Source organism: Canis lupus, chromosome 30, assembly GCF_011100685.1.
Source record: "Canis lupus familiaris isolate Mischka breed German Shepherd chromosome 30, alternate assembly UU_Cfam_GSD_1.0, whole genome shotgun sequence".
Classification (NCBI taxonomy): Eukaryota; Metazoa; Chordata; class Mammalia; order Carnivora; family Canidae; genus Canis; species Canis lupus.
In genome coordinates, this window is record NC_049251.1 from 4,519,423 (window position 1) to 4,532,761 (window position 13,339).

The 13,339-nt window shown below is 37.3% G+C and overlaps 1 protein-coding gene across 15 annotated transcripts in view; it reads left to right on the top strand.

Annotated features, from left to right (window-relative positions):
- The window catches only part of CDIN1 (CDAN1 interacting nuclease 1), a 227,512-nt gene that overhangs the window by 108,720 nt on the left and 105,453 nt on the right, over nucleotides 1-13,339 (top strand). For 14 of the 15 annotated variants that reach the window (XR_005381433.1, XR_005381434.1, XR_005381432.1 and 11 more), the window contains 2 exons: nucleotides 4,725-4,790; nucleotides 5,584-5,689. Coding sequence is in view for 10 of the 15 variants with exons in the window: in XM_038579980.1 (XP_038435908.1) it covers nucleotides 4,725-4,790; nucleotides 5,584-5,689 (172 nt within the window). In the remaining 5 variants the exon portion in view is untranslated. The remainder of the gene's footprint in view (nucleotides 1-4,724; nucleotides 4,791-5,583; nucleotides 5,690-13,339) is intronic. The other variant, XM_038579986.1, reaches the window with a different exon arrangement.

Below are 13,339 nucleotides of genomic sequence, written 5' to 3' on the forward strand. Positions count from 1 at the left end.
ACTGTGTAACTCATTCTCTGAGAACATAAAAATATGGATACAAAGGTCATGGCTCCAGGTATCGCATAAGAGTGTCTGGGGAAAAAAAGAAAAACAAAAACAAAATACTAGAATAGAAAAATATACTGTAGTTTTCATTTGTATTCATGTATATCTTTGCCTTTCCTCAATTTAGTAGAAATGTAATAGGTGTTAAGTGCTTTTTATCATACAATGTATTTTAATCTAGCATTTTTGAAACCTTTTGACAAAGGCATAGATAAAAGGTCACGTCAGAATGTTACCTTTCATTTTCAGATGTTACGAACTGGAATTTTGCATAATTTTCCTGGGGGAAAAAACTATTTCTTAAAATTTTAAGGCCTTTTAATAAAACAAACAAATGAAAACCTCAGACTTTTCCTTGGTAGTTCTCATATCCCTCTATGATGCTTAAGTATATGTAACTAGTTTCAGATGTGTTTTGTTCTCTGAATCAAAATCAGCCCTTTATTTTAGAAAAAGAAATTGTGTAATTAGTACCTAATTGTTTGGGGTATTTTAGGGCATTTAGAGGAGAGGATAATTAAAAGGCCTGAGAAATTAAACTTTCACAGTGTTCTGTACGTATGTGTAATTCCTTTTTTAAAATATTCTCCAAAGGTTAGGCCTGACAACTTAAAAATAAATGAAGATCTGGGTTGCTTTTAAAAATGTAATATCAGTTTTATCAGTGGATGCAGTTTCATTTTTTTAAAAAACTTGAGTTGGAGAGAGGGCATTGAAATACTAGAAATCAAAAGATTATCTAGTTCATTTCCTCTTTAGGCACATTGCACCTAAATAATATGGGACAGATGACCATCACCTCTCCTGTGCTTCAAGATCCTCTAGGAGGAGAATAAGAATTTTTTTTACTACTTCATAAAAGTCACATGTGATCAAATTTAAATATTTGCCATAATTAAAAATGGTATGTGGTCTGTTAGGATGAACTAGAATGTGATTCACGCAGGCTCTTACCTGTATCTTTGGCCATCTGAGAGGCCTAGGTCTTGGTGAGTCACCTAATTCCTCTGGGCCACTTATGTGTAAGTTGGAATATTGAACTAGTAATCTCTAAGACTTTAAAAGCTCAGAAATACTGTTTCATGAGTCACACACGTTATCTAAAAATCCCACATTTTGTGAATCTCGAGCCTAAGAGGTCTGCTTTTAAACAAGAATATTCTGATAATGAACATTGAACTGTGACATTAACAAGCTTGGTAGTTATGAAATATATTGGGCATTTTTAATATACACCTTAAATATGAGCCTGCTTATTCACCAAATAAGTTAGTTATACAGGATTGGAGATAGATTTCATATTGATCCAGCATTTTGGGAAGTTATATCAAAGGTGCTATTCTAAAACATTGCTATTACTCATTTTTGCCCTTTGTAGTTAATATTCATACTTTTTTTAAAAATTCTGATTTTTTTTTTCTTAAAGAACACTTTAGGTTACTTAAACATCCAGTTTTCTACTTGGGAAGTTCAAAGAACCCTAAGTAACCATTTGGCTCCAATATGTACAAAGAACTATAAGAACCTTCATGAAAGGTGTAGTTCTCAAGGGAAATATAAATTCCAAAACTGACTGTAGAAGAGACAAAAATCTACAGATCAGTAGCCATCAAAGAAATGGGAAAAGTAACCAAAGAGCTGCCCCACCATAGGGGTACTAGGCCCAGATTGTTGTTTGTGAGGAACTCTGTACATACTTTAAGGAATAGAAAATACCAATATTATTTAAAATATTGCAGATCAAAGAAAAAAGAAAGTAGGATAACTTCCCATGAGTATTAAGGAAAAAAGGGATGCAGCTCCTTTGATGATAGAGATGAACCTCAGATTGGGACCGAGGATAAAAGATAGCAGTAAAAGATACCAAATAAACTTTGAACTTTGGGCCACATTTGTTGTCCCTGTGCCTTGCTGATTAATAAGAAGTTAAATCAGGAAAGAAAATCATTAATTCAGTCTAGGTAGGCTTTGTGGGAAACATGGGTATTCTTTCAAATGCACTTGTATTTTTTTCACTTAGCCATTTGAATGTTAAATACAAAGCACATGTTGGTGGTAAGAGTGGGGTAATGGATAGGTTTTAAAAACAAAAAAGAAACACTCCCTGTCTTCAGAGCACATGCTTTGTACCCAGTATGTGGGAAACAGGGAGTAAGCACAATAAGACAAGGAATGAAGACAGAATGAAGCAGAAGGGAAGTGTGGGCTGGTGACTGAGCCATAACCTCAAGATTGTGGAGTTGGAACCCCAACAAGATGGTCAACCAAAATTGAAATCCATACCCAGTGGTTTGGATAATGTTGGTAAGGAATCGAGATTTGGACGCCAGGAAAGGAACATAATGCAGAGGCCAGGAAAGGAGGCCAGAAGGATGGGGCTGACCTTAAACTTCTCCCAATGGGATGATCCATGCTAGATACTTTTCCTGGGGCCTAAAGCAGGTGAGCAGGACCACCTGCTCATAATGCTACTCCCTATACTCATGCTGTCATTTCCTCTAAACTTTGCCCACATTGTTTCTTCCTTCTTTTTTAGGAAATCTAGGATGAAAGTAACAATGTGAAGGCAGAAACAGGGATGGTGAGGCAGTGAGAGTTTAGTAAATAATGGAGAAGAGATCCAATAAGTAACATGGTATTTCAGATGTGTGAAACACCCTCTTTGCTATTTAAAAAAAAAAAAAAGTGGTATCACTAATGGTGACACAGACTTCTAGAAACTATCCTTTGGGTACAATTACTATTGGATCAATTTCAACCTGGAAGGGAGAGAGAGAGAGAGGGAGGGAGGTGGGGAGAAAAGGTGGAGTGAGAAAGTGCATGGTTATACTTCAAAGTTTTCCACTGAAAGATGGAAAGATTCCCTTGCCGCACCTGATGTTTTCTGCCCATGTTTTGGGTTGTTTTTTTTCACAGTAAGTAAGTGACAGAATTTAAACTGTAGGTATTATGTTGATAATTTTGGTACACAGGAACAGGAGTGCAGCTGCCTTAATAGGAGTTTTAGTATGTGCATTTGGATAGCTTGGTGACCTTTGAAATTTTGTTTTGAGCTGCTATAAGAAACATAATCATTTTTCTTACTGAAATAGATTTTTTTTAACATCTACAAAGGTATATCAAGCTAGAATAGTTTTAATAAAATATTAGTCTCCATTTTTTAATGTCAGCTCAGCATTTAAAACTGTTCATCAGCTACGGGGAACATCAGTTCAAGGCACTTGAGTTGATTTTAATGTCTTTTCCATGAAATAGTCTCGTCATGGCCAGTATATTGAAAGGAGAGAAATTTGTTCCAGTCTTGTTCTTCTGCAGTCCAGCTTTCCAAATTGTTTTTAAGTAAAATTACTTAAATTTGTATTTCCTTATCTCAATAGTTCGTTGTTTTTTTGTTTTTTTTTTTTTTTAATTTCAGGGAGGGGAGATTGTTCTAAATTCTGGCATCAATCCTCCCAAATCTGGATAAAGGACATCCACTTTTAACAAAATTTAACTTAAACATCTAGTTTAAGTATGTCTTGTCATTAAAAGGTTATTTACATTTAAAATGCTGACCTTTCAAGATGTACACAAGAGTGTTCTAAAACAGAGTTTCTGAACATTGGCCATGAAACCACTGTCTTGGGCTGACAAATGGATTGGAAATAAGCTACCCAACACTGGGAATGGGCCATTAATTTTAATCAAAGGTGATGCAGGCAGGCGAACGGGATGCATGACAATGTCAACAGCCCAGTAGGTGTTAAGAGACCACACAGCCTTCCTTGTTACTTGGTTGGGCCATTAGTTGAGGTTGGGTGAAGATAGAAAGCCATGTCTGGAATTGAATGACCAGGTCACTCCAAAATCTAATGGAGAACTCCTCATTTCAGAAATCACATTGTAATGCCATTAGAAGTCAAGGACAGCATTTAGAAAATATTGGGAGATTTTTTTTTTTTTTTAAACCAAGCACCTTGCTAGTTTCTTTCCAACTTTGTCAAGCTCCCTGTTTCCTGCCTCCTTTCCTTCTACATGGATAGTTGATATTTACAGAGGATCAAGAAATCAAGCAGACTTAGAAAAACATCTCAAAGCCTATTTGCTTTTCAGAATTACATATTGTTAGTTGTAAAACTCTGGTAAATGCCAGAAACAATGGCATACCGAAGGAATTAAGCAGGGCAATTAATTCTCTGTAGTGATCTCATTGTCCTTGGCCCTTTCTGTGTTCTTGTGTGTAGGAATAGTTATACTAATTGAAACTAAACTTTCTTAATTGCTTTAATGAAAACATTTGTTCTATAATTGTAAAGGCCACTGTGCTTGTGCCTCACTGTAACTTGTCAATATTGGCTGATAACATTAGTGATATTCACAGTGGTGAAAGCCTTTTCTTTTAATCAGTAAGTATATTTCATTATTTTGAGTATTTTCAATTACAAAAAAGGTAGTGTGTGACAGCTTGAATTAATGATATTTATAATAAAGACATAAAAATACCGAAGGGACAAAGAGGAATTTTTATATCTATGCTTCAGGTTTGCTAAGAAAGTTCATTTATTCTGACACAGCATTGCATGCATAAGAAAGATATGTATGACTGCATTAGTAATTTTTACAATTTTTAAGAAAGAAAAGCAATTATATTGCTGTCTTGTTAATGAAACAGTTATAAGTATTTGTTCTTCCCATAGATGAAGATCAGCTCCGTGCAAAGGGTTATGACAAAACACCAGACTTTATTTTACAAGTTCCAGTTGGTAAGTCTTTAAACTCTCTTATGCATTTGTTTATAGGGAAAAGGGATGTGTTTTCTCCATAGAATTTTTTTTTAGTTTTTGTGAATTTTAGCAAATGTTACCAGAGCGGATCAGCTTTAAATAAAGGGTGAAATTGTGGGAAAAAAAATTATTTTAGAATAGCAGAAAATAATAGGTTCAGAAGAAATCTTCTGCCTTAAAAACATTCACATATATTTGAGAGCTAAACATGTCTTCTGAAGACGTTTTGGGTGCCACTTTTCAGGTCATTTATCTAAATGATGAATTTTTTTTAAAGATTTTATTTATTCATGAGAGATACACAGAAAGAGGCAAAGACACAGTCAGAGGGAGAAGCAGGCTCCATGAAGGGAGCCCAACATGGGGCTCGATCCCGGGACTCCAGGATCATGCCCTGGGCTGAAGGCAGATGCTCAACCGTGGAGCCAGCCAGGCATTCCTAAATTCTGAATTTTTAAATAGGGTCCCATTGAAAAGCCAGGCTGGTTGACTTGAGTTTGTTTTCACGTTACTTGTCGACTTATGGCAGCAGTGGCAGTGGGAGGACAGGAGGGGACTTTTGAAAGTGATGATGAAAATGAAAGGGATGTGATCATAGCATCAGTGGTCTTCGTAAAGAACATGTACAATGCGTGGTTGTGTGGTTATAACCATCGACATCAGCCAGGGCTGAGCTTCGGCTCATTCATGTGAAGCAGAGAGGCCTAGACTGAGTTCAGTATCTCCCAGTCTTGCCTTCTCTGCTCCATATTAGTAATGCTTTGTTCTTTAGCTGTGGAAGGGCACATAATTCACTGGATTGAAAGCAAAGCCTCATTTGGTGATGAATGTAGCCACCATGCCTACCTGCACGACCAGTTCTGGAGCTACTGGAATAGGTAAGTTCCCATCATTTTTCTCTTTAAGATAAACGATACACAGCTGAAATCTCATTAAGAAAACAGTATTTTGTTTAGCTGGTAAAAATGCTGCTAGGCTTTGTTTCTGGTAAATGCAGAGACTTGATTAATGTATTCATCTCAGATAATTCAAACTTCTCTGCTTTCCTAATGTCACTTCATTTTTTTAAAACCAAAAATCTCTGCACAAGGTCAAAATTAGTATCCCTCTTTTCTTTTTTGTTTACATTTTTTAATTTAAATTCAGTTTGCCAACATATAGTATAAAACCCAGTGCTCATCCCATCATGTGCCCGTCACCCAGTCACCCCATCCCTTCCACACCTCCCCTTCCTGCAACCCTTTGTTTGTTTCCCAGAGTGAGGAGTCTCTCTCTATATTCCTCTTCCCCATTTTACAGCAATAATGTTGGTATCACTTAAAATACGAATAGGAAGGTAGGGTGGCTATTATGATATCAATGCTGACTTTTTATTCCTCTGATGTGTAACATATGCTTATTCTCAGTCATTTAAAGTCATTTAAAACTATCCTGTCCTCAGCTCTCCGAGGAAAGTATCCAAAAGGTAAGAAATATCAAAACGATTTGCCTTCCAAGAGAAAACAGTTTACCTGCCAACTTCAGTCAACCATCATGAAGGCATGGAAATCTCATGGATTAAAGGAAAGGGTTGGAGGGAAGGAAGCTTTATTATTGAATATGCACAGTGTGCCTGGGCCTTTGTATTCTCTCAACTAATCCTCACAAGGAAGTAGCCCCCCCCCCCCATTTTACAGATAACCGATTCTCAGAGAGAAAATAATATGCCATGCAGTTAGCCGTGCTGCATTTGTCTTTCTCACTCCCAAACTCATGCCCTTTCCAGTATATCTCAGTTGTCATTTATAGTACAACTGTTGAAACTTGGTGCTTTTTCTATTATTGAAGTGTCAAGTTTTCACACTACACATTTTTTCCCCTTAGAACAGGAGGTAGGGCAAGGGGTAACCTTTCTAGATTAACAATGTTCCTCAGTCACTGGCCCACAGTGAGAATACAATAATAAGATGACACTGGCCCAGATCATTAAGGAATGAGACAGTAGCATCTGTGCACAGTAGTCTTATCCTGGGGAAAACAACAACAACAAAAACAAAACAGTGACAGGCTACGGAATTTGGTATTAGATTGTTACTCAGCTTTACAAAAGGCCAGCAGACCTCATCCGTAGCAGCTGTGCTAAACTAAGCCCACTTTTTGCCATGGTAACAATGATCATGACAAAATGCTGAATGTAATGGCTTTCTTGATTTTCTTGTGTAATTGTGCGTAGCATCCGAGCTTTACTTTACAGGGAGGAGGAAAGTGCAAAATGTTTTAGAAATCAATGCTGCTTCAGCGTTCCCTATCTTTTATTCAGCCATTATTCAAATTAGCAGTAATGTGGCAAATTGAGTTTTAGATTTTTAGCAATTTTATGAGTTTGAAATAGGAAAGAAAGCACCATCTTTGATGGTATAAGGAGAGCAATGACAAGAAAATCAAATTGTGTAAGTTTAGGTTGCTAAAGCCTTTTGAACTTTATGGATAAACAAAACCATTATGCACCGAGACAGTGCCCCCACTTTGGTACTGGTCAAGTCTTTTATGAGGAGCAATTAGAAATGGAATTCCAAAGAGTATAAAGCTCACTTGAAAATTCTAAGATCGTATTTTCTTCCTAAAACAACTGTAATCTTTATTGAGTGCCTACTGTGTGCCTAGCACTCACTATTTTAGAGACTGATTAAATAATCTAGACAGTAATCAGACACCTATGCATTATTGACCCACCTGGAGAGGATCTGAGCAATGGATGTTTGAATAGTTTCCTTTAGACTAGATTTTAGATTATTTTGTTGTGTGCTACGTTTTCTATTCTAATCATATTTTACTTACACAACTATTGGTTTATATTCCCTAAACATGTTCTTTGAATATGTACCAGTTTTGGGGCATGATTCATTTAGGCCATATTGTGTGATAAAGGAACACCAGCCTTGATTTTGAATGTTCCAAATCATCCAAGGAGGAAATACTCTACACAGAATTCAGTAGTTTTACCAAATGTCTGCAGAGAAGCCAAGAAATAGAAGTAGTGGTGACATTCAGAAAGGAACATATAGGCATTTACTTGGGTATAAAATTTTGATTATAACAGTGATACAGACTTACCAGTGGTAGGCATTTTGACAGGAGAACTTAGCCCATTTATGAAAGTGTGGCATCCTACTCTTCATATTTTGCCTCAACACAACTCACATAGTAATTCCTGAAATTGTTCAGAGTGGAGAAAATCATCTCTTCCACCTGTAGGTAGCCTTTCAAGAAGGCTATTGGCTGGTTGGCGCCTGGGCTAATTGCTTTATTTGTGTGATAAGTCTCCAGTTGACATAAACACTGTTATCAAATTGTCACACTATTTTTAAATTAAATGTTGGATTTTACAATAAGACTGTTCAATTAATATTTGTAGAATCATGACTTTGCATAAGCCCAGTTGTTCACATAAGTAACTACTACTGAGCCCTTAATTTTTAGTTTAATGTTTCTGTAGGACTTTCTTTTTTTGTGTAAGTCAATATTCTTACTCATCCATTTAGCAACTTTGACAAGGTTGATCATAACCTCCCTCCTTACTAAAACATCCTTTCTTGACTTCCAGGAGATATTCTTCTGAGTTGCTCTATGCCATCCCAGTAGCATACTCTTGTTTGCTTTGCTGGTTTTTCCTCCTTCCAGCTCTACACTGGAATAGGGCCCTGGAACTCAGTGCTCAGCACTCTTCTCTTTGTTATCTACATTCACTTCCAGGGGTCTCCGCTGGAGATTTCATCAAAGTTTTATATACCATCTCTATAATAGTATCTACTAATTCTTGCTGCCAGCCCTAATATTTCCATTGAGTACAAATTTGTTTATCCAGCCGTCCACTCAGTAGCTCCTCTTGAATGTCCAGTGGGTATCTCAGACCTAACATGTCTAAGATTAAACCTTTTATTTTCCTCCCCAGGCTTTTTGCTCCCCCAGTTCCTCCCAAGCTCAACTAATGATGCCACAATTTGCCTAAATACTTGGGACAAAAACCTAACCCATTATCAGCCTACCAAAAAGTCCTTTCAATTCCAACTTTGTCTTATCTCAAATCATGCCCCAGTATCACCTTCTTACCTGGCATCACTTCAGTCTCTGTTATCATCTCTTGAACTGTTGCTGTAGCTTCCAAATTGGTCTCCAGACATTAACCTTTATACTCCTCTGATCCATTTTTATTACCCTAGCCAGAGCAACTCTTGGGAAATATAAATCAGATTATATCACTTCCTGCTCAGAATTCCTCAGTGGCTTCCCATTACATTGCAGATAAAATCCAAACTCTTTCACATGACATTCAGAGCTTACATGATCTGGTTCTGCACTACCCTGTTATCTGTACACCTGCCCGTCTCTTTCTCTCTCTTTCTCCTCAACTAAGGCTCCCTCCCTCTCTTATACTTCTGAAGCCACGTTGGCTTTCTGGGCCTTCCTTAAATCTACACTGCTTATTTTTACTTCAGAACTCTTATTCTGGCTAATTCTTCAACTTGAAGTTTTCTTCATTTGGATCTCCGTATGGTGAACTCTTCGCACAATTCAGGTGTCTGCTCAGATTCCTCTCCTCGAGGATACCTTCAATGACCACTCCATCTAAATGGCCTCACCTTAGTCATCTCTCCCTCTTCACTTGGTTGGACTTTTTGTTCATAGTATTATCCCTATCTGAGTGAACAAAGAAACATATAAGCATCAACTTGTTTGAATACAAGCCTTTATTAAAGTGCTTTCCCTTCTATATTGCCCTTGCTAATTACTCTATGCAGCATGCCCCTCATTCCTTTGTAATAATCAAAGCTTCAAGAATTTTCCCTGACTTAGTTAAACTCAGAAAAATTTAAGTTTTGCAATGTCATCACATTCCCTAAAGTCAGATTTTGAGTACAGAACATAAGCTGCCTTTCCTGTGAGCAGGCCCCTATCCCAGCTATGAACCTTGATCAAATAGCTCCTCAAAATTCTAAGCCTCCACTTTTATGGAGTTAAAGGAAATAAAGAGTGCCTCTGAGAAGTATCATTTGGACCATAATATAGCCCCAAATTATATAAGGCTATATATATGATTATATAGAAAATACACACATATATGTGTATGTGTATATATATGTATAAATGTATATCCCATATACATAGGGCTATACATACAGATTGTATAAAAACCATATTTTCTTGCATAGTCAACACCCTGGAAGCTTTCTCATTCTATTTCTGTAATCAAAAAAGTGAGTTCTTTGACCATTTGATCTATATTACTAAGTGTATTTTCATATTCTGATGATGACAGTTAAGAAGGAAACAATTCCATAATCTGAGGCCAGATTATAGAACGGGCTCTATACATACATATGTATGCCATACATATGGCCTTTCAAAGAACGAGGGGCAGATACTCTGTGCTCACTTTTAGTTTTTGGAGATAAGGTGGGTCCATTTGAATGAAAATATTAAGTGACGCTAAAGAACAAAGCTCCACAAGCAATTAGGCAGCACACACACGGTGCCCAACAACTACCAATCAAGAACATGGAAATCTCGACTACATGTCCAACCCTGCCAGCTGCCATTCCGGGCACACTCCGACATGCTGTCATCGGTAGCATCTATGAAAAACTGAAGTATGCTTTGTAAATACACATCTTCATTTCTCTCAAAGAGGATCAACACTTACTGACTGGCAAGAACAAGGCAAAGTTTTATTTCAACATGATTTTCCAGTTTAGTGATCCTTGAAATAAATGATGAAGGGAATCTCTCTTGTTCTTGGGTTTGAATCCAGGCCATACCACTTCCCAGTCCCATAACTATGAACAACTAGCTCAACCTCCCTCTTTGTTTTCTCCCATAAAATGGTGTAATACCTTCTTGACCATGTTGTCATGAAGATGAGTTATTTAATACACGTGGAAGCACTTTCGAATTACTTGGCAGTGAACAAATATTAGTTCCCCTGTATCTGTTTTTCCTGTATATCACGATCTGATGGAATTTAGAAATCTTCTAAGTAGACATTTTTATTTACCTGCTTTGCCATAAATTCCTCCTGGACTGCTCAGAGGGCTGACTGACATCTCTTTGGGAAACCTTCCTGCATTCCAAGCTTGGGCTAGGTATTCAGCCCTGTGTTCCACTAATAATTTCACAGCATTTGTCAAATATTATAATTTCTTATTTGTAACCTTCCTCCAGTTAAAATTGAGTTTCATCTTACCTATATGTCTTACCTGTCATCAAATGCCCAAAAGCTGGTTGGAATACCTGGCTGCTGGAGGTGCCAGTAGGTGATCAGTAGATATTTATTTGAACAGATGAATATATGGATGAATTTTTTGATGCATGGCAGACAACAACCTTTTGAATCCTCCATTAAGGATTGTCAGAAACTGTGACATTCAACTGCAATAGGGCTCAATTTTTTTTCTTTGAAAATGCCACTCTAAAGACAAAGAAAAATGCTTCATTAAAAAAGAAAAAGAACTTCTACAGTCTTTTCAGTTATATAGACTTTCACAGATCTATTTCATGGAATGCAGTGTATTTACACTAGGAGTTTTAAAATACAACACAACTAATAAATGGCAAACACATATTATAAAGTTTTTTAAGTAAGTATTTATAAACTTGTATTTATTACTTGCTTTCACAAAATTTCAGCCAAATCTCTCCTTTGAGATTTGACATGGTATGTCTTAATGATCCTGAGCAGAAGATATTTTGTCATTTCCTTAGGAGATACATGAAACTGGGCCTACCCTATCACTTCAGGGGCCTGGGGCAAGAGGACATATGGAGGCATGTAGTCCATGTGCCTATTTAAGTTTGTGTATCAAGTTAACAGACATAAAGTAAAATGTATTTTGTCCTACAGGGAGATCTGGAAGTTCAGATTTGCCTTAAGAATTTGCAGCCTCCTTGTATGTCAGGGCCGTAATGTGGCAGCATCAGGATAAGTGGCCCTGCTATCAAGCACGCTCATTCTGTACATCCAGCACCATGTACCTTCCCACAAACCACTGCGCTTGGCCATCTTTCAGGACAGAGATGTACATTCTGGTGGTCTGCCCTCTTATCAGGCAGATGAACCAGAGAAAGAGGGCTATGCAGCCCTTGAGGGCGGTCTTGTGGTGCATTGATCAGGAAGTTCTAAGGTCCCTGGTATGTGGAATGTGGTCTAGAAAGGGATTAGGGGAATATAGAGCAAGTGGGGATGTCCCCTTGGTCCTGCAGAATCCTCACCCCATAGGTTTGATACAACCAAAGAGATCCAGAGCAGAATGCTCAAGTTTTGGGCCAGGCCATGGACACCTCCTGAATGATTCTAAATAATAGTATCAAAGAAAATAAGTACATGTATCTTCCAAAGTCATTTTTTTGTACTGGTGTTAGAATATAAGGGGAAATGAGCACCAGAGGAAATATGGTCTTGATCACATCCATGTATCACTAAAAAAATTAAGAGCGGAGTTCCATATGTCAGATTTCTGAACCTTTGGCTCCAGAGAGTCTACTCTCCTAGAGGCAATGCTAAGCTCTAATACCCTCTGCCACAAGAATTGATTTGACTTTAGTTCTTACCTCTAAGTATATTTTAAAGATTGGTTATTTACTCAATGGTTTAGTGATTGCTTTCTCTGGTCTGTGCTACCTTGAGAGGTGAGGCATTTAGAATGGAGCTGCCAAGCAGTTAAGGAAGGTATGTTTCACAGGATGCCCAAAGTTTTTCCTGTATTAAGATACTTCCAGGAAGCCTGCAATTAGCTAAATCACAGATTTCCAGTTATTCCGTTAAAAACAAGGCTGATCACATCTGTCTTAAGTTGGAGTATGTGCCTCAGCAATAGAAGCTCTTGCAAACCTTCAATTACAACAGCTCAGAAGGCACTGCTGCCGTATACTAACAAGTAGTCATCAGCAACAACAAGAGACAGATTGACTAATTAGTAAATGCACTGGAGAGGGCTTCTCTAAAGGTAGAATGTAATAATTTGCTTTCAATCTCTTATGGTAAGATATTGATATTCCGTTGTTCCAGACAAATACTTGACATTGTTATTAGCTGGAGTAACCTCGAAATATTTGAAAAGGATGAAGGAATCATCTGCTGTGTATGTAGTACTTTTATAAGAATGATTTCTCATAACGTTTTCTTCTGCATTTGGAATGTGAAATGCAAGAATTTTCCCCACCAAGGAATTCATATTGTCTGCTGTTGTTCATTGTTTTCAATATTGACTTTAAATCCAAAACTAAATAAGGAATGGAAATATTCCTTAGGCTTTTAAAGTTGTATTTCCAGTAAAGAGGCAGTTGTTAACTCACTGGAATGGGTTGAAGGAATAAAGAGAAAGAGAATCAACATGTAGGGAAATATTAGTGAATTATAGTTTCTCAGAAAGGTATATGATTACCGTCTTCAGGTATGTGCAAGATTTGGGCAGGGAGGAGGTATATAAAAAGCATATTGGCCAGTTTTCCAAAATCAGGGGACCAAAGAATTGTTGAGAAGATGACTCTTCTGC